The sequence below is a fragment of the Condylura cristata genome, unplaced genomic scaffold (assembly GCF_000260355.1).
Source record: "Condylura cristata isolate star-nosed mole 26May11 unplaced genomic scaffold, ConCri1.0 scaffold00011, whole genome shotgun sequence".
In the NCBI taxonomy this organism is placed as follows: domain Eukaryota; kingdom Metazoa; phylum Chordata; class Mammalia; order Eulipotyphla; family Talpidae; genus Condylura; species Condylura cristata.
In genome coordinates this window covers 57,278,089-57,296,167 of record NW_004567112.1, presented here as the reverse complement: position 1 = coordinate 57,296,167, position 18,079 = coordinate 57,278,089, and the positions used below count along the sequence as shown (strand labels likewise).

Here is an 18,079-nt window from a genome sequence, read left to right as displayed (position 1 = left end):
TACCATGCCCAGGGTCTTTGGCCCCTTCCCTCCGCCACCCAGCAAGTCGGTCAGTGATCTGGAAGAAGCAGCCTCTTCCCCCCTACTCAGAAGAACCCTCTTTGCAGACAAATTCTGGTGGGAAAGTGGTGGATAAAGCTAATAAAAAGGGACTGTTCTGGTGGAAGAGTGGGGTTGAAGGTATAGAGATATACTGTAGCAAAACCATTCCAAATGCACTGGGAAGACTTCTAGGACTCACAGCTGGCAGGCAGAGAACCATGCCCCTCCCCCCTCTCTTTCCCTAAGCTCAACTTCACCCTGCATGGGTGTTATTCATACTACCCCCTCTGCCCAGTCTCCTTCTGACACTCCATCTCTTCCTGTGTCTCACTTATGCTACACTGTCACTTCACGCCCCTCCTCCAAGCAGCCCCCCATCCTCTAGATTGGGTTGGGGCCTCCTCATTTGACTGCAAGTCCCTGTCCCACCCTCTATACCACTAACACCAAGCTCAAGGACACGGAGAATAAGTCCAATGTATTTGGGTTTTTTTAAAAAGATTTATTTATTTATGCATATAAGAACTGGGGTGTAGGTCAGAGGTACAAGGGTTGAGAGGATTTACCAGAGACAGAGTGGGGAGCAGAATAGGTGGATCTACTGAAATACAGTGCTGAGGGGAGCAGTGGGTGAGACAGGAAAGGTCTGCTGCACCATGTAGGTCAGTGCCCTGGGGATCAAACTCATGCTGCAGTGGCTGTTGATAGCTTCCTAGTGCTGAGACTTTAACCACTACACCATTAGGGAGGCTTCCTATGTATTTGTTGAATTAGTGAAAGTCACATGGTTCTCATAGTTCTCTGTAAGGTGTTTTTCTTCAGTTACCAAAGATTTACTTTGTTTCCTGCAGGTGGAGAAATTGGAAGTTTCAAGATGTGACATGAAGTTAAACTGGACTGACCTGGCATCAAATCCAAAGAGGTGGAAGGAATTTATTCTGAGCTTGATGAAGAAGGAATATTTGTGTGTGTGTGTGGTGAGGGGTGTTGCCAGATTTGGTTGCCATATCTTCCCCACCTTTTGTTAATCCTCTCCATCATCTTGAGTGGTTATTCTTACTTTAGAGCCTAGGAGGCTGCTTATATAGCATGTTCCATCTTACAGAAGTACCCTCTGCACCTGAGGAGACCGGAAACCAACATCCCTTTCTCTACCCTGTCTTGCAGACGCATGGTGGATCTGACTCCTTTGGTCCTCAACCCTGGAGGCTTCCATTTCTCATATGTCGCTGGAAATGGTGCACACAAGCTCCACGGCCCTGGCTTTCCTTGGTAAGCTTGCCTGAGCCTCCCTGACCACACGCACTGGCCTGGTCCCAGCCCCTGTGTAGCCTCTGCTTTGCGTTGTTGGTCGTGTATGTGAAAGCTAGAAAAATATTTAGTGTGAGGTCCCTTCCATTTTCAGGAAGTTTCAGAAGTGCTGGAAAAGTCACCCCCCCTTCACAAATATGCATGTTTGCAAAGCAGAGATTTATTGAATATGGGTTGTATGTGTGTGCTTTTATGTGTGCTAACCTGTTTTTTCCACTCAGGTATTAAGTATCCCTTTTACCAGTAGAATACTGTTATTCCAAAGTATGATTTTTTTTCACATTATGTTTATTGAGGTAAAATAGATTTACATTATTATATCTGCTTTGGGGATGATAGGTGCAAACCACTACATATGCATATTTTCAGACTCCAAAATATGATTTAGATTAGTTGCTTCATTGTATCAGATGACTTTTAAAAATCTAGACTATTTTTAAGAGAAATATATTTAGATTCACAGCAAAATTCAGTAGAAAACAGATTTCCTATATGTCCCTTACCCCCACACAAGTACAGCCTCCCCCACAATCAGTATCCCTCAAAGAATGTTCTGTTAAAATCAATGCATCTACTTTGACCCATAATGATCACTCAGAATTTATAGCTTGAACAAATGTATAGTAGTATGGGTTTTCTACTGTTATTCATCTCCCACCCCCTGTCAACCACTGACTTCACAATTTTGCCTTTTCCAGAATATTGTATGATTGGAATCCTACAGTATGTAACCTTTTTACATTGGCTTTTTCCACTTAGTAATATGCATTTAATAGCTTCATGATTTGATAGCTCATTTATTTTTAACTATAAACAATATTGCATTGTCTGGATGTACCACTTTATGCAGTCACCTAGCCAAAGACATTTTAGGTGCTCCCAAGTTTTGACAATTTTGAATAAAGCTGCTCTAAACATCCGTGTGAAGGTGTTTGTGTGTAGACATTAAGTTTTCCGCTTGTTTGGGTGAATATCAAAGGACTTAATTACTGGATCATGTGGTAAAAATATATTTAGCTTATAAGAAACTACTAGGCTATCTTTCAGAGTGAGTGTGTGGTAGGAATGTAAAATGGGGTAGCCACTGTTGCAAAGGGTACGGTTGTTCCTCAAAATGTTAAATATAGAATTACCATATGACTTAGCAACTCTACTCTTAGATATATCTTAATATACCTAAGCAATAAAAGATTGAAGTATAAGATATAAAAGTTGAAATATAAACTCAAATACTTGTACACAAATCTTCATAGCACCATTATTCACAATAGCTAGCCCAAGTGTATACAAGAGAAAATAAAATGTGATCTGTCAGTACAATGGGATGTTACTCAACTACAAATATATGCCATTCTGATGCATAACTACAACATTGATGAACCTTGAGAATGTGATACATGAAATAAGCCCTGCACAAAAGGACAGATTATTCTATGACCCCCCACCTACACAATATATCTAGAATAGATAGGTAGATTTGAGGTTATCAGGAACTGTGGGAGGAAGTGGGGAGTTGTTGCTCATTGATACAGTTTGTGTTTGGGGTAATGAAAAATTTCTGGAAGTGGGTAGTGATGATAGTCACACAACCTTGTGAAGATAACTCATGCCACTGGATTGTACACATAAAAACATGTAGAAATGGCTAAAATGGTAGATTTCATGTTATATTTACAACAAATTAAAAGAAATTCCTATATCCCTTAGCTGTCACCCCTAGTTCCTTCATCATCCAGACCCTAGGCAGCCACTTTTTTTTTTAAGTGTATGTGTGTATTTTTACAGCTTAATGACCTTTAGTTTATTCATGGACTTTTACAAGTATTTCTCTCCCCACCATCTTCCCTTATATCCCCTTGTCTCTTTCCCTCCCTGCTCCCTCTTAGCCTCAGAGCCCTCAGGATATTTATTGATGCACCAGTTTTTGAAAGTTGTCAAATGTTTGCTATGTAAATGTCTGGTATTTAACATTCTGACTTATTGTGCTATGCATAATTCTCTCAAATTCCCCCCATTTTGTTGACTATGAGTGCATTTCATCCTTTCTTATGGCTATATAATACTCCATGATGTGGGTATACCATATCTTGAACCTATCATCTATTGGACATTTAGTCTGCTTCCATGTCCTAGCTATTGTAAATAATGCTGCTGTGAACAATTTGGCACATGTAAGTATTTGTGTTGATTGCTTCATAGTATATATATCCCTAAGGATAGGATTGCTGGGTCATACAGTATTTATATTTTTAGCTTTTTAAGGTAAGTCCAGATTGCCTTTAATATGGTTAGAACAATTTACATTCATACTCAGAGTGTAATAGGGCTCCTTTTTCTCCAAATGTTCTCCAGTACTTGTTAGAGTCCTTTGTAATAGGTGCTGTTCTCATTGGTGTAAAGCAGTAATCTCATGTTTTTAAACTGCATCTCTTATTAAAGGTGATGATGAACGTTTTTCATGTCTTTTAGTCTTCTAGATAACCTCTTTAGTGAAATATCTGTTTATATCTACTTCCCATTTTTAAAAATTGTGTTTTTTTATTGTCAAATTGGATGAATTTGAGTCATGTGGGTTTTTATATCTATGTTAACCCCTTATTGGTTATATATTGTGTAAATAACTTCTCCCACTCAATAGGGTGTCTCTTAACTGTCTTGCATTTTCTTTTGCTGTATAGAAGCTTTTTAACTTGAGGTAACACCAATTATTATATTTGTTTTTATTTGCCATAGGTAGTGATTATCTATAATTTATTTTTGATATCATGGAACATGTCACCACTGTCTTCTTTTATGTGTTTTACTATTTCATGTCTTATGTCTAAATTTTTAGTTCATTTGGAGGTTATTTTTGTGTATGGGGTTATCATTCTTTTATGTGTGACTTTCCAGTTTTCCCAGCACCATTGATTAAAAACTCCCCATTTATGATCATAGCTATTTTATTGTAGAGTAAGTCCTGGTATGTATATATATTTATTTTGGGCTTTAAAAACCTTTGGTTTACCTCCTTGTTAATTTCGGCAGTGTGGGATTTCTTCCCTCAGATGTGGTCACTGTAGCTCTCCCACCACCAAAGCACCCATAGCCCCCACTATAGTCCGTTGTGTTCTCTTCCCACTCTTCCCACTTCACCTCTCTCCCCCTTTCCCTCCTGGATGCCTCAGACTATGGTCAGTCTCAAGGATTTAAGGTTGTCTTTGACCTTTGTTTAATTTCTCTATTTTCCATATATAATTGATTCTATCATATACTAATTTTTCCTCTGGCTTATTTTGCTTAGCATAATCCCTATCAGCTTCATCCTTATTGCCACAAATGACAGGAGTTTGTCTTGTTCAATCATTGAGTAGTATTCCATTGTGTAGATATAGCACATCTTCTTGATCCATTCATCTGTTTAGAGGCACTTAGATTGTTTCTATAACTTAGCTCTTTCAAATAGTACTGCAGTACACATAGGAGTGTAAGTTTTCTTTTGTATTGGTATTTTTATGGTTTCTGGTAGATATATAGGAGTAAAATTCATGGGTCTTATGGCAGATCCACTTTTGTTTTTGAGGAAACTTCACACTACTTTCCATAGGGGCCAGACCAATCTATATTCCCAGAGTGTTTTTCTTTGCACTCACACCGTCACTTGTGTTTGGTTTCATTAATATAGACTGTTCTCTCACTGGTGTGAGGTGATATTTCATTATAGTTTTAATATGCATTTCCCTGTGATAAGTGATAATGAACATTTTTTAACGTGTCCATTGGTTATTTTCATATCTTCTTGGAGATGTACTATTTAACTCTTCTGGCCTTGTTTTAATTGGTTTGTTAATTTTCTTTTTTAAAGATTTATTTATTTAGGCATCCGAGAACTGGGGTACAGGCCAGAGGCACGCTCCTGAGGGGAGCAGCGGGTGTGACAGACTTCTCCTGTCCCACCATGTGGGTCAGTTCCCTGGCTAGGGATTGAACTCATGCTGCACTGGTTGCAGACAGCGTCATAGTGCTGTGTTCAACATTCCGTCACCAAGGAGGAGCCCTTGTTTTCTTTTTGTTGAGTTGTATGAGCTCTTGCTCTTTGTAGATCTTTGATTTTAGTCAGATGAATGGTGCGCAAATATTTTCTCCTATTCAATATTTTTCTCCTATTCAGCAAATATTTTCTCCTATTCAGTGCTTTGATAACTGTCTCTTTTGCTGTACGGAAGCTTCTCAGTTTGAAGTAATCCCAGTTGTTTATATTCTCTTTTGTTTTCCTTGCTTCTGGGGACAAATCCACAAAGGTATTTCCGAAGTTTATGTCATAGAGTGTTTTGCCTCTATTTTCTTTTATGTATTTTATGGTTTCAAATCTTACATGCAAGTCTTGTATCCATTTTGAATTAATTTTTGTGTTTAATGTGAGGTGGTGGTCTAGTTTCATTCTTTATCATATGGCAGTCCAATTTTCCTAACATCACTTATTGGAGAGGCTTTCCTTGTTCCATTGTATATTCTTCACTCCTTTCTCATAGATTAACTTTCCATAAATGTGTTGTGTTATTTCTGGACCCTCAGTTCTACCCCATTGATTTGTGTCTTTTTATTCCAGTACCATGTTGTTTTAATTATGACTTTATAGTATAGTTTGAAATCTGGATGTGAAATACTTTTTAGCCAGAACTTTGGCCAGGGTTTTCTGTAGTTCCATATGAATTTGTTCCCGTTCTTTGAAGAATGCCATTGAGATTTTTATTGACATTGCATTGAAACTCTAAATTGTTTTTGATAGGATAGATAGTTTTACAATGTTGATTGTTCCAAGTCATGAGCAGGGGCTGTCTTTCCATTTCTTTGTGTCTTATTTCTTTGAACAATTTTTTTTTAGATTTATTTATTTATTTATGGGGTACAGGCCAGAGTTGCAGGAACAGTGAGACGATTCACCAGAGTCAGAATGGGAAGGAGAACAGGTAGATTGACCAAAATACACTGCTGAGGGGAGCAGCAGGTGAGACGGGAGAGGCCTGCTGCGCCATGTGGATCACCTCTGAGACAATGATTGAACTCACACTGAAGTGGCCATGGCTAACTTCATGGTGCTGCACTTAATCCGCTGCGGCACCAGGGAGGGCCCTGAACAATATTTTATAGTAGTCCTTGCATAGGTATTTCACCTCCTTTATTAGGTTTATTCACATGTATAATATTTATTTTTTTTAAAGATTTATTTTTTATGCCTACAGGAACTAGTGTATAGGACAGAGGTGTGGAGGGTTGGGTGAGAGGATTCACTAGAGGCAGAATAATGTGCAGAACAGGCAAATCAACTGAAATACACTACTGAGGGGAGCAGCGAGTGGAATAGGAGAGGTATGCTGTTCCATGGGGGGCACTTCCCTGGCTAGGGGTTGAACTCATGCTAAAGTGCTGTGGCTAGCTTCTTGGTGCTTCTCTTTAACCTGTTAAGCCATCAGAGGGGGGCCCTAAAGCTTACTCTTTTTCAATGACAATTTGCTAAAACATCAGGAGTTATAGAAGTCTCAAATTCTTTGTCCTAGTATTTTCAGTCCTGGAAACTAGCCCCAAGGAGGTGATTAATAGGGGAAAAAAAAAAACACTAAATAAAAATATTTGTTTTATCAATTAAAAAAAGAAAAACTGGAAGTAGCTAAACTATGCATTCACAAATTATGGATGGTATTCAGACATTAAAATTATAAATATATCGGGACCTTCCTGGTGGCTCAGGGGTTAAAGTCAGTGTTCTCAAGCTGTCAGCAGCCACTGCAGCATGAGTTTGCTCCCTGGCCAGGCAGCTGACCCAAATGGCACAACAGACCTCTCCTGTCTTACCAACTGCTCTTCTCAGCAGTGTTTTTTAGTAGATCTGCTTGTTCTGCTCCCTACTCTGTCACTGGTGAATCCTCTCATGACCCACAAATCTGGTCTACACCCAGCTCTTTTTTTTTTTTTTTAATGATTTATTTATATGTGTACAGAACTGGGGTACAGGCCAGAGGCTCAGGGGCGGTGAGAGGCTTCACCAGAGACAGAGTGGAGAGCAGAACAGGCAGATCGACGAAGTACACTGCTGAGGGGAGCAGCGGGCGGGTCAGGAGAGGTCTGGCTCGCCATGTGGTCTCCTCCAGGGCAGGCGGCAGGCGGGAATCGAACTCATACGGAAGTGGCTTCAGATTCTCAGTGCTGCGCTTTAACCCGCTGCGCCACCAGGGAGGGCCACACCCCAGCTCTTTTATGCATAGTAAAAATAAATCTTAAAGTTATAAATATGACCCAACATTATTATGTAGACTCATGAACTAAGTGGGTAGAAGGTGACTGCTGATCAGAATGAGGTGGGTAGAAGGTGACTGCTGCAGTGTGACAGAGGAGTTTTTCAGTGTTGTTTCATAGATAACTTTAAAAGTAAAGCATTATTGTGCTTTATCCAGTCCTCACATGCTAAATGCTTAAGCTATTTAGCATTTCGAGGTATAGCTTTATAAAGTTGTGATTCAGTTAGACAGTGCCATTCTTTTGACCTTGCCTTAGTCACATAACATGAAGGCCCTGGAGAATTGTAAGCTTCTTAGTCTTCCGAACACAAGCTTCAGTGGCTGTATAATATATATTCACTGTGGGGTGATTTGGTGATGGGAAACCCGTGGGGATTACAATTGAGATGAAAAAAAAAGTGAAAAATGATGTAAAAATAAACTTTTTATAAAAAAAAAGTCAAAAACAAAAACAAAAAAAGATGAACTTGAAAAAGAAATATATATATATTCACTGTGTGTACTGACATCACAACTCCTTTTTTATGTTTTTAAGATTTATTTATTTAGACATACAGAACTGGGGTACAGGCCAGAGGTACAGGGGTGGTGAGAGGTTGCATCAGAGATGGAGTGGGAGCAGAACAGGCAGATCGATAAAGTATACTGCCGAGGGGAGCAGCAGGCGGGCCAGGAGAGGTCTGCCACGCCATGTGGTCACCTCCGGGGCAGGCGGGGATCAAACTCATGCTGAAGTGGCTTTAGCTTCTCAGTGCTGTGCTTTACCCTGCTGCACCACCCTCGGGAGGGCCCAACATCACAACTCCTTTGGAGACAACATGACATACTTCCAATTTTCTACTAGTAGAATGTATGGGATGAACATCTAATTCTGAATTTCAGATTTCCTGAAGTGGAACTATATGGGAAAGGACATGAGGTGTTTTCAGAAGGACTACTGTTTTTCAGATTCTAAAATTATATATAGTTACATATTATTTACATGTTTGTTTACATTGTCATTATATCATTTATATATTTGATATGCTTACACCTTACAGTTTTTTTCTCATGCAATTTTACCCCCAAAATTATGTTGATTGAGGCAAAGCAGGTTTACATCTTTATACCCGCTGTGGGGGCTATAGTTCAAACCTCTGCCAATGTATACTTTCAAACCCTGCCCACCACCAGTGGCAGTGCCCCAGCAGTCCTCTACCATGTTCCACTGTCCCCCTATCCTTCCGCACTCCCACCTTTCCCCTCTGGTTTTGCAATTAGATGTTAGGAATGCAACATAAAAAAGATACCACTCTTATTCTCATTGCCAGAAATAACTACTGTTAGCATATATTTGTCTTTTTAAAAAAAGATTTATTTATTTATGCATACAAGAACTGGGGTATGTGCCAGAGATGCAGGGGATGAAAGGATTCACCAGAGACAGAATGGGGAGCAGAACAGGCTGATTGAAGTACACTGCTGAGAGGAGCAGTGGACAAGGCAAGAGAAGTTTGCTATGCCATATGGGTCACCTCCCTGGCTAGGGATCAAACTTATGCTGCAGCGGCTGTGGACAGCTTATAGTGCCATGCTTAACCCCTTCCTCAGGGAGACCCCTGATTTTGTCCTTTGATACAGGTTTTCCCCCATGTATATATGATGCACATGTATGTACTTAGCTTATTACATAATTGGAAACATCTTGCTAAGCAGTTTTATATTTAGCTCTGGAATGTTTTTCTTCCTAAGTCATTAAAAATACCTCTTAAAAACATACCTCTAAGTTCACCAATAGCAATAGATGCAAAATACCCCATTGTGTGGAACATCACTTACCCAACATTCTTGTTTATTGCAATATGTCATTAATGGACAATTTTTAGCTTCTTGGTACATAGTGTCTTCTGTGTGAGTTGTGCATTCATGGTTCCATCATTAAAAAACAGTTATTTAAAACAATTTAGGCCCTCCCTGGTAGAGCAATGGGTTAGGGCGCAGCACTGCAAGTGAGCCACAGCCGCTTCAGTGCAAGTTCGATCCCTGGCCCCAGAGGTGATCCACATGGCACACAGACCTCTCCTGTGTTGCCTGCTTCTCCCCTCAGCAGTGTACTTCATTGATCTGCCTATTCTGCTCTTCACTCTGTCTCTGATGAATTCTCCCACTGCCCCTGCACCTCTGGCTTGTACCCCAGTTCTGTAGGCATAAATAAATCTTTAAACATTTTTTTTAAGTTTACAAAAGCAGAAACTGTCATATGGGGAAGAGTTCACAATACAGAAATGGATAGATAAACTCTAATAGACCCTGCTGCTGAGAATCCTGTAGCTAAGACTTTCCTGTGCAACCTTTCAAATGTTTTGTTTCTACTTACACACAAATACACTGCTTAAATTTTTAACCAAACTATGGTCATATTGCTTGTACTTCTCAGCCATGTGCTTATTCTATTACTGTACCATTGGGATGTCTTCACCTAACTATCCTTTAAATATCTGCAGAATAGTCCACTGCATGGCTGGGTGGTTCCTCTAACCAGTCCCTGGTGGATGCTTAGATTGTGTACAAGTTTCCACAGTAACAAACATTGCTGCAATGAACAGCCTTAAACAAATTCATGGGAGAGATTTCTGGAAGTAGGACTGAACTGAGTCATCCACAGCTTGGGGTTTTGTCATGTGTACCGCTGATGGTACTTGTGCTGACGACCGCCTCATGGACATGTCTTGGTTGTTTTCTGCATAGGTCCTCAGCCTGTAGGGGCTCCCCCAACATCGAGGAGGTGCCATCACCTTCTGTGAAGGCCTCTATCTTTACTCCACCTGTCCTGCTCAAGTTCCAGCCTGTGCCCAGACCCAAAGATGACTCAGAGAATGATCCTGGCAGCGCAGAGTCCGTGCCCCCCAAGAGGAGCCTGTAACCTCCTCCCTACAGACCATGGCCGGAGGAATTAATAAAGTTCCTGAGGAGGCGCCTTCCTTGCGTTGGGCTCCCTAGGACCTGTGCAACCCCATGGGCTCCCTTCAGCACAAAGGGGCTGTCAGTAGCATAAGTGTGAGCCTGCACACAATAGGTGGTCAGCGCTGTTGAGGTCTCCTTGCTTGCACTCTGACATGGGATTTCAGCCATGTGTGCTCTGAAATGAGTGAGGAAAGGGTTTGGCCTTACTTTCAGCGACTTTGTGGCCTTTAGGGTCATACTTGATCCCACTGAGTTGAAGTCTACCATCTTTCCCTACAGCTGGCCCCTAAACACAAGTCTTAGTGGGAACCCATATTTAGAAAGAGTGATCCCTTCAGTAGAGATAAATGAGCTGATATATCAGATTTCACCCTGGCACCTCCAAAAGGAATTTCAGATACTTGACTCTCATTGTGACATGCTGGTCTTAGAATCAAACTTGCATGTGAGATGTGAGTCCTCAAAATGCTTGATGACTGTGGGACATTAGCAGCTATTCATTCAGCCCTTCTTCATCTTTTTTTAAAGATTTGCTTCTGCATAGAAGAACTGGGGTGTAGGCCAGAGGAGCTGGGGTGAGGGGATGAGAGGAGTCATCAGAGACAGAGTGGTGACTGAAATACACTGTGAAGGGGAGAGGTGGGTGAGACAGGAGAAGTCTGCTGCACCATATGTGGGTTAGCTCCCTGGCTGGGGATCAAACTCAGGCTGTCACAGTGATAGCATTGAAATTTAACCTCTAGGCCACCAGGGAAGTCCTCAATGAGCCCTTCAAATGCCCTGTACTTTGCTTGGAGCTGGAGATAACCAAGAAGTTGGGGAACTATGTCCTTACGGAGCTTGCATTCCACCCTTCAATAGGTTTAGGTCAGGGTGCTGCAAAATAGTACATAGATTAAATTAATCCAGGATTACAAAATTGTGATAAGCTCTGTGGGAGACAGAGATGTATGGGGTAGGTCTCTCTGAGGCTGTGGTATTGAAACCTGAAAAATGTGAAGGACCCAACCATGGGATGAGAAAAGACAATTGCTTTGGACAGCTGGTTGGATAGTGGTGCCTTTCAGTGGAGTGGAGACTTTGATGGGAGGGGAGTAGGGTTTTCCAACCTGGGTATCCAAGTAGAGGCCAGGAGTCTGAAGTGCTGGGGACCTAGTCTTGGGAATCAAGGGATACAAGTGGTATTTAAAGTCAGGCAGGAGCTTGGGCAAGATCATCCAGTGAGGGTGGACCATGATCCCTGGCTTAGGCTGGAACAACAATCGCAGTGATCTGGTCATGGAAATGGTCCACAGAAGAAAACTAAAGGGTCAGTAAGGGCTTTGGAACTTGAGGTTGATGGCCATATGCCCCATGGGCCACCCAGAATAAGGGGGAAGAAAGGGGTGAGCTAGTATTTGGTGTGTGTGGACGTTGCCTTAAAAATTTTTTTTTTATTTATGCATACAAGAGCTGCTGTGCAGGCCAGAGTTTGGGGGACTTGGGATGGTAAGAGGATTCTTCAGAGATAGGATGAAGAATGGAGCAGAGCAGGCAGATCGACTGAAATACACTGCTGAGGGGAGCAGCAGGCGAGACAGGAGAGGTCTGCTGCCTCATATGGGTGGCCAGGGATCCAACTCCTGCATGCTACAGTGGTCACAGATAGCTTCATAGAGAGAGACTTAACCCCTTGTGCCACCAGGGAGGCTCCTGGATGATGTCTGAGGCATATGCCTTGGACTAGAGCAGAGATGGAGTGGAGGAGGCTGATGACACCAGATTTTTTTTGGAGACCCAAGAAGTCAAGGTGGGTTTGTGCGGCTATGGCATCTGGTCAGGGCTGAGTGGGTAGATAGCGAGTTCTGGAGAGAAGACACGGTAGAACAACCAGCTGGGAAGCAGAGAGAGTTCGGGCGGGCGAGACTCGAGCCGAACTGCGCATGCTCACCGCAGGCGGCCGCGGAATAGGCCGCGCCTTCCTCGCAGACCCGGATCTCCCGGGACCACAGTTCCCGGAAGGCCTTGCGCTCGCTTCCGGGCGGGCCAGGGGCAACCGGAAGTAGAAGAGCGCGGTCCTGACGCTGCCACTGAGTTGTTTTCGGTAGCTTTTCCGTGTTTACTGGTGTCGCCGTCGCCGCCGCCGCCACCATGGGGAAGCGTCAGCACCAGAAGGATAAGATGTAAGTTGAGCCGCAGCCCTACCTGCCCCACGCCTCTCCTCTGCCCTCACAGTTCGTCCCTAGAGCCCCGCAAATTCGGGAAGCCGCCGCCCCCACCCAGGCGGGGTTATTACTCCTAGGAGCCCGGGTTTCCCGGGTCGCGACTCCACCACGGTTACCTGCCTTCACATGAACGCGGCCCTGCACCGCCTCGACACTTGGCTTTTGCCCTGGACCGCCCCCCTTTCTACTCAGCTCTGTTCGAATCGGCCCCTCTTTGTGCACCTCTCGCTTTTCCTGTTGCTGCTTCACATCCATCAGCGTACACATGCACGACAGAATCTTCTAGTTTAGAACGAGCCAACTTTGTCTCTCCAGCTTTTACTGTAGTTCTTTGATTTTCTTCATAAAAAGATATGAAAGACCCGTGTCTGCTTACTGTTGTTTTCCTCCCAAATCTATTTTTTACTTTTTGCAGTGATACCTCTATATACCTGTATCTTTGAATGGGTAGTCTTTGTTGTCTTTTGAAGCCACTCCAGTCAGCCTTTCACTCCCCATTCTTGTCGGGATTCAAGTAGTTTCCCGATAGCTGAATCTAGTGTTCAGATTTCATGTTGGGCTTTTCCACAGCCATGAAAGTTGAATACTGTCTACTTCTGAAGCCCTTCTTTGGTGTCTGGAACACCAGATGCTCTTTGTTTTCCTTTTACCTGTGACCTCTTTTCTCAGTCTCCTTTGTTGGATCCTTCTCCCACTTCAAACCTTGTAGGTGTGCCTGCCCCAGCATTCTTTCTGATTTACACTCTGCCTGGGTGATTTCCCTCCAGCCTTTTAGTAGTGAACTGCTTACTGACAGCTCCACTTGGAGGTCAGATGGTCAGCTTAATTTTTATATAGCCCCCACGGAACACTTGACTGTCAACCCTTGAACCTGTGCTTGTTCCTTTTTCCTATCTCTGGTCTTTCAGTTGTTTAGTTTGCTCAGTTGATAAATCTGGGAGTTAGCATTAGTGCCTCTTTCCTTCAGCAGCCACCTCTTTTTTTAATCAATAAATCCTACTGTTTAAATCAATCAATCAATCAATCTTACTGTTCCGTACAGGAACAGATAGCTTCTTACCTGCTCCACTCTCCCCACTACACGGAGTTTATGCCAGAACCTTCTTGGACCTTTGCAGTTTCTTTCTGATTGGTTTTCTGCTTTCTCTCTTGCTTATCCCTCTATACACATCACTCAGAATGATGCTTTGAAGATTTACAGTAGATTATGTCAGGGTCCTGCTCAAAGTCCTCTTACAGTTTTCTATCCCACTTAGACAAATCAAAAGGCCTTACACGGCCTTTGAGGCCCAATCATGATCTAACCACCACCCATCCTCTCATCTGCTGCATGCCTCTGGACACACATTTTCGCAGTGATTTCTCCCTTTGGGAACACATCAGTTTTTCCTGCCTCATGGATTTTATACATGATATGCTTCTTTGGTCCCCTCTGCCTGGAAAGCTTTTCCCCCAATCTTCAAAAGACTAGCTCCATCTCATCATCAGATCTTCTGATAATTTTATTCATTTCCTTCTGAGCAAAGCGGGGTAGTTTGTATTTGCTAACTAGTTTATATGTCCCCACATAGAATAGGTGTTTACTGAGAACTTGCTGAATGAGCAAAATGATTTAGTCATCATTTTACTACTTCCAGAGACTTTTTAAAGGGAGTGGTTATAACACTGTTCTGCTTTTTCAGGTACATTACTTGTGCCGAATACACTCACTTTTATGGTGGCAAGAAACCAGGTAGGGCTTGAAATCCTTCTGTTGTTCCCGGTTTGTGGGGGGGCCGAGGGGGGTGCATAACTAGGAAACAATACCTTCACTATACAGTGAATCTATAAATATTAACAGTTACCAACACAAACTGTAGTAGACAGGTGAACTGAGGACAGTTCACAAAAGAAGAAATACATTAAGTATAAAGGAAAATGTTTAATCTCAATGTTTCATTTCAGTGTTTGTTAAAACAGCATATTTTCCCCTAGCAAGTTAATAAAGAGTAGAAAGAATGATAAGACCCAAAGCTATCAGTGCTTTAGTAAATATTGTTATAATTGCTAAAGGAAGTTAAGCTGGCACAGCCTTTTTGGAAAGCAGAGCAAAGCCTCACAACAGAGCTAGGTTTCTGGCAGAGACCTGACCTGACTACAGTGACTGAAGTGACTATGTCCTTTTCCCGCTAAGTTCTTCTTTGAGCCTCATATGTCTGTTCTTTCTGCTCAAAAGTTTTAATCTATGACAGTTGCAGATTGTATGTAATTTATTTAACTTTTTCTTAAAATGTAAATGAATTGGTGGTGGGAACAGATAAATGAAAATTTCTCACTAAGTTTTTAATGTTTTTTTTTTTTAATTTCATTTTACACAGACCTCCCACAAACAAATTTTCGTCGTTTACCTTTTGACCACTGTAGGTAAGCAAGCATTTTGAGTGTTTATCTTCCTCTCCTAGTTCTCTGATACTCAGTTTTTTGACAGTTAAGCCGATCCTTGGAGACATGGGTTCTGTCTGTGTCCTTCCCTGGCTGAGAAGTGGTGCCGCTGAGACTAGAACCCCATGGTCTGCCTCTGGGTCTTTGTCTTCCATGTTCTGCTTTTGGTCTAGTTCAAAGCAGTGTCAACAGTGGTTCTGCTGTAAACCACCTCCCTCTTCCCTGAGAAAGCAAGTCACTGGTGAAGGGAGGGAGGGGCTTGGGTACAAAGCTATTCAAGTACTTCTTTCCTCCCAGTTGGTGTGATGAACAGAAGGTGGGTCTGTTGGAGAAATTGGACTAGGACTAAATAAATCCCAGCATATTGGGGGGGCTGTGGGAGTTCGCATTTTGGTGTCTCCTTGGGCCTTGGTTTCCCCAAACCTGAGCCATGGACATTTCTGTCTTAGACACGTATGTCTATACAAGGTGTCCCCTTCCCCTTTCACCCTGAGTTGTAATTCCATAGGTCAGAGTGAGCTTTGAGAGATGCAAAGTTCTCCTGGTGATCCTGGCACCCTGGTAGAGGCAGTGCAGCTAGACCCCACAGTGTGATGAGAAAGAAGTAAAAAGGGGCCTGTGCACAGTGCAGGGAGGCCCGGGGGTTGCAGCCCCCCCAGGAGGCTCCTAGGCAGCGGTGAGTGAGCTTTCCCACATATGGTGCATGTTCAGGGAAGCTGGACAGTGAGGCTTGGGCTGTAGTGCTAGATTCCTCCTCACTTCACCAGTGTTTGTCATCAGCTTCGTGAGAATGTGGTCTCCTTCATAGTGAGCACAAACTGGTTTTGAGAAACTCTTCCTTGGTTCCCAGTTCCTCCGAGTGGTCTCTCACCTCATGCCATTTTTTAAACATTACTTTGGGTAGAAACGTGTCCTTGTGGTATCAGAACTTACTCAGGACTCACAGGGCTTCAGATCTCATCTGAGTCATGTGTCCAACACTTGGAAAGACAGGGAGAACTTTGTGCACGCTGTGGTGGGAGCAGGTAGGTGCCCTTATACTGTGAATGCCCCACTTGTCTCTCGGGTTGAGGAGGGCAATTTTTAGTAGAAAAGTTTGCCTGCTATGTAAGGTTTAGGGAGCAAATTGCAGCCCTTCCTTCCTGAGGACGCTCTCAGGTATCTCTTTTGGACTTGAAATGGCGTTATATGGAGAGAACCAGTTTACTGTTGGCCCATGGGCCCTTGAGCATCTCCTGAGACCCTTGTCTGATTCTTACTGTTATTTTCCTGAGAGCTTTTGGGGGCCGGGGTATCGGGGCCACCTCTGCTCTGTGCAGAGGAACACTAAAGGAGAATTGAAGGAGGGAGGAGCAAAGGGGAAAGACATAGATTCACGGGGGGCATGGCGAGTGTGCTTGGCAGCTCATCAGCAGTCTCTCCTTTCTCAGTCTCTCTCTGCAGCCCTTCGTCTACCCGGTCTGCACCCCCGAAGGCGTCATCTTTGACTTACTGTGAGTTTCCCCTTTACTTTTGACCTAGCAAATGGGGTGAGATGGTTGATTCCCACCAGAACGGCATGTCCGGCCGTTAGAGGGTTTGTGACCCCAGGCAGTGGCAAGTCAGGCCTCGAATCTTGGGTGGGCCTTTTGATGACCCGGAGGGACTGCCAGGGCTTCAGATGAGACCTCAGTTCTGCTGTGAGCCCCAGGCAGACAGCTTTAGCAGGAATGGCTTTGACCTCCCCTGCCTCCATGTGAGGTCCTAGTGTTCTAATTGGCACACCTACACCATTTTGGAATGTTAACGAGCTGTGTATTTTTCACTTTAGGAAAGCAGAATCATAATGAAGGCATGAATATTTCTCTGGTACTAGATTATGAAACATGTAGTTTTATGTTCAGCATTAAGTTAGTTGCTATAATTTTTTCAAGTTTCAGACCCAATTTGGAAAATATTTCGAAGTAAAAGGAAAATTTTACCATAATCACACTATCCAGAGTAAGCACTGTCAGTGTTTATACACGTCTCTGTGAGTTTGTTTGTAGTAAGGTAGTTGACATAATACTGTGAAGAGAGTTCTCGATCCAGTTTTCACTCAGTTTTGATGAGAGTTTAAATGGATTCTGCACACATACAATGAGCAGCACCAGTGGGACAGTGGGCCAGGTGCTGGATGCCAGGGATAGCATATCAGATAATAGTGAAAACCCTGCTCAGACATACTTTCCATAGCGTCGGGGCTCCATCGCACAGGCAGCCTGGTCCTCACCCCTTCTCTGCAGATGCCTGCGGGCAGACCTGGGTTCTTACTGTGCTTCTGACTGACTGGCTGTAAATCAGAGGTTCCCACCACATCCTCCTTAGGTTTGGTTAATTTGTTAGAACAGACTACAGAACTAAAACATTTTACTTGATCACCAGTTTAATATCTAGAAGTATTAACTGGAATAAAAGTGATAGTTAAAATTTATTAGATAGTCATAGTGAGGATTCAAACCCCAGAACTTATCTAACAGATTTTACTCTGGGAGAGACTTTTTTTTTCAAAGATTTATTTATTGGCTCTCCCTGGTGGCACAAGGGGTTAAAGCACACTATGAAGCTATCCACAGCCACTGCAGCACCAGTTCTATCCCTGACTAGGGAGGTGACCTACATGGCTCAGCAGACCTCTCAGGTCTCACCCACAGCTCCCCTCTGTAGTGTATTTCAGTCAATCTGCTGTTCTGCTTCCCACTCTGCTCTGGTGAATCCACTCACCCCTGCACCTCAGACCTATACCCCAGTTCTTGTCTGCATAAATAAGTAAATCTTTTGTGCCCCAGTTCTTGTCTGCATAAACATATAAATCTTTGTTAAAAATTTTTTATTATTGTTTCCCCCCCCGGTCCTTTATACTCC

General features: G+C 42.9%; 1 protein-coding gene across 2 annotated transcripts in view; it reads left to right on the top strand.

Annotated features, from left to right (window-relative positions):
- The first annotated feature begins 12,619 nt into the window (after positions 1-12,619).
- Positions 12,620-18,079, top strand: part of PPIL2 (peptidylprolyl isomerase (cyclophilin)-like 2) — a 22,870-nt gene continuing 17,410 nt past the window's right edge. For both annotated transcript variants that reach the window (XM_012723829.1, XM_004680939.2), the window contains exons 1-4: positions 12,620-12,733; positions 14,458-14,507; positions 15,133-15,178; positions 16,627-16,689. In XM_012723829.1, coding sequence (XP_012579283.1) covers positions 12,702-12,733; positions 14,458-14,507; positions 15,133-15,178; positions 16,627-16,689 — 191 coding nt within the window. In that variant the 5' untranslated portion in view covers positions 12,620-12,701. The remainder of the gene's footprint in view (positions 12,734-14,457; positions 14,508-15,132; positions 15,179-16,626; positions 16,690-18,079) is intronic.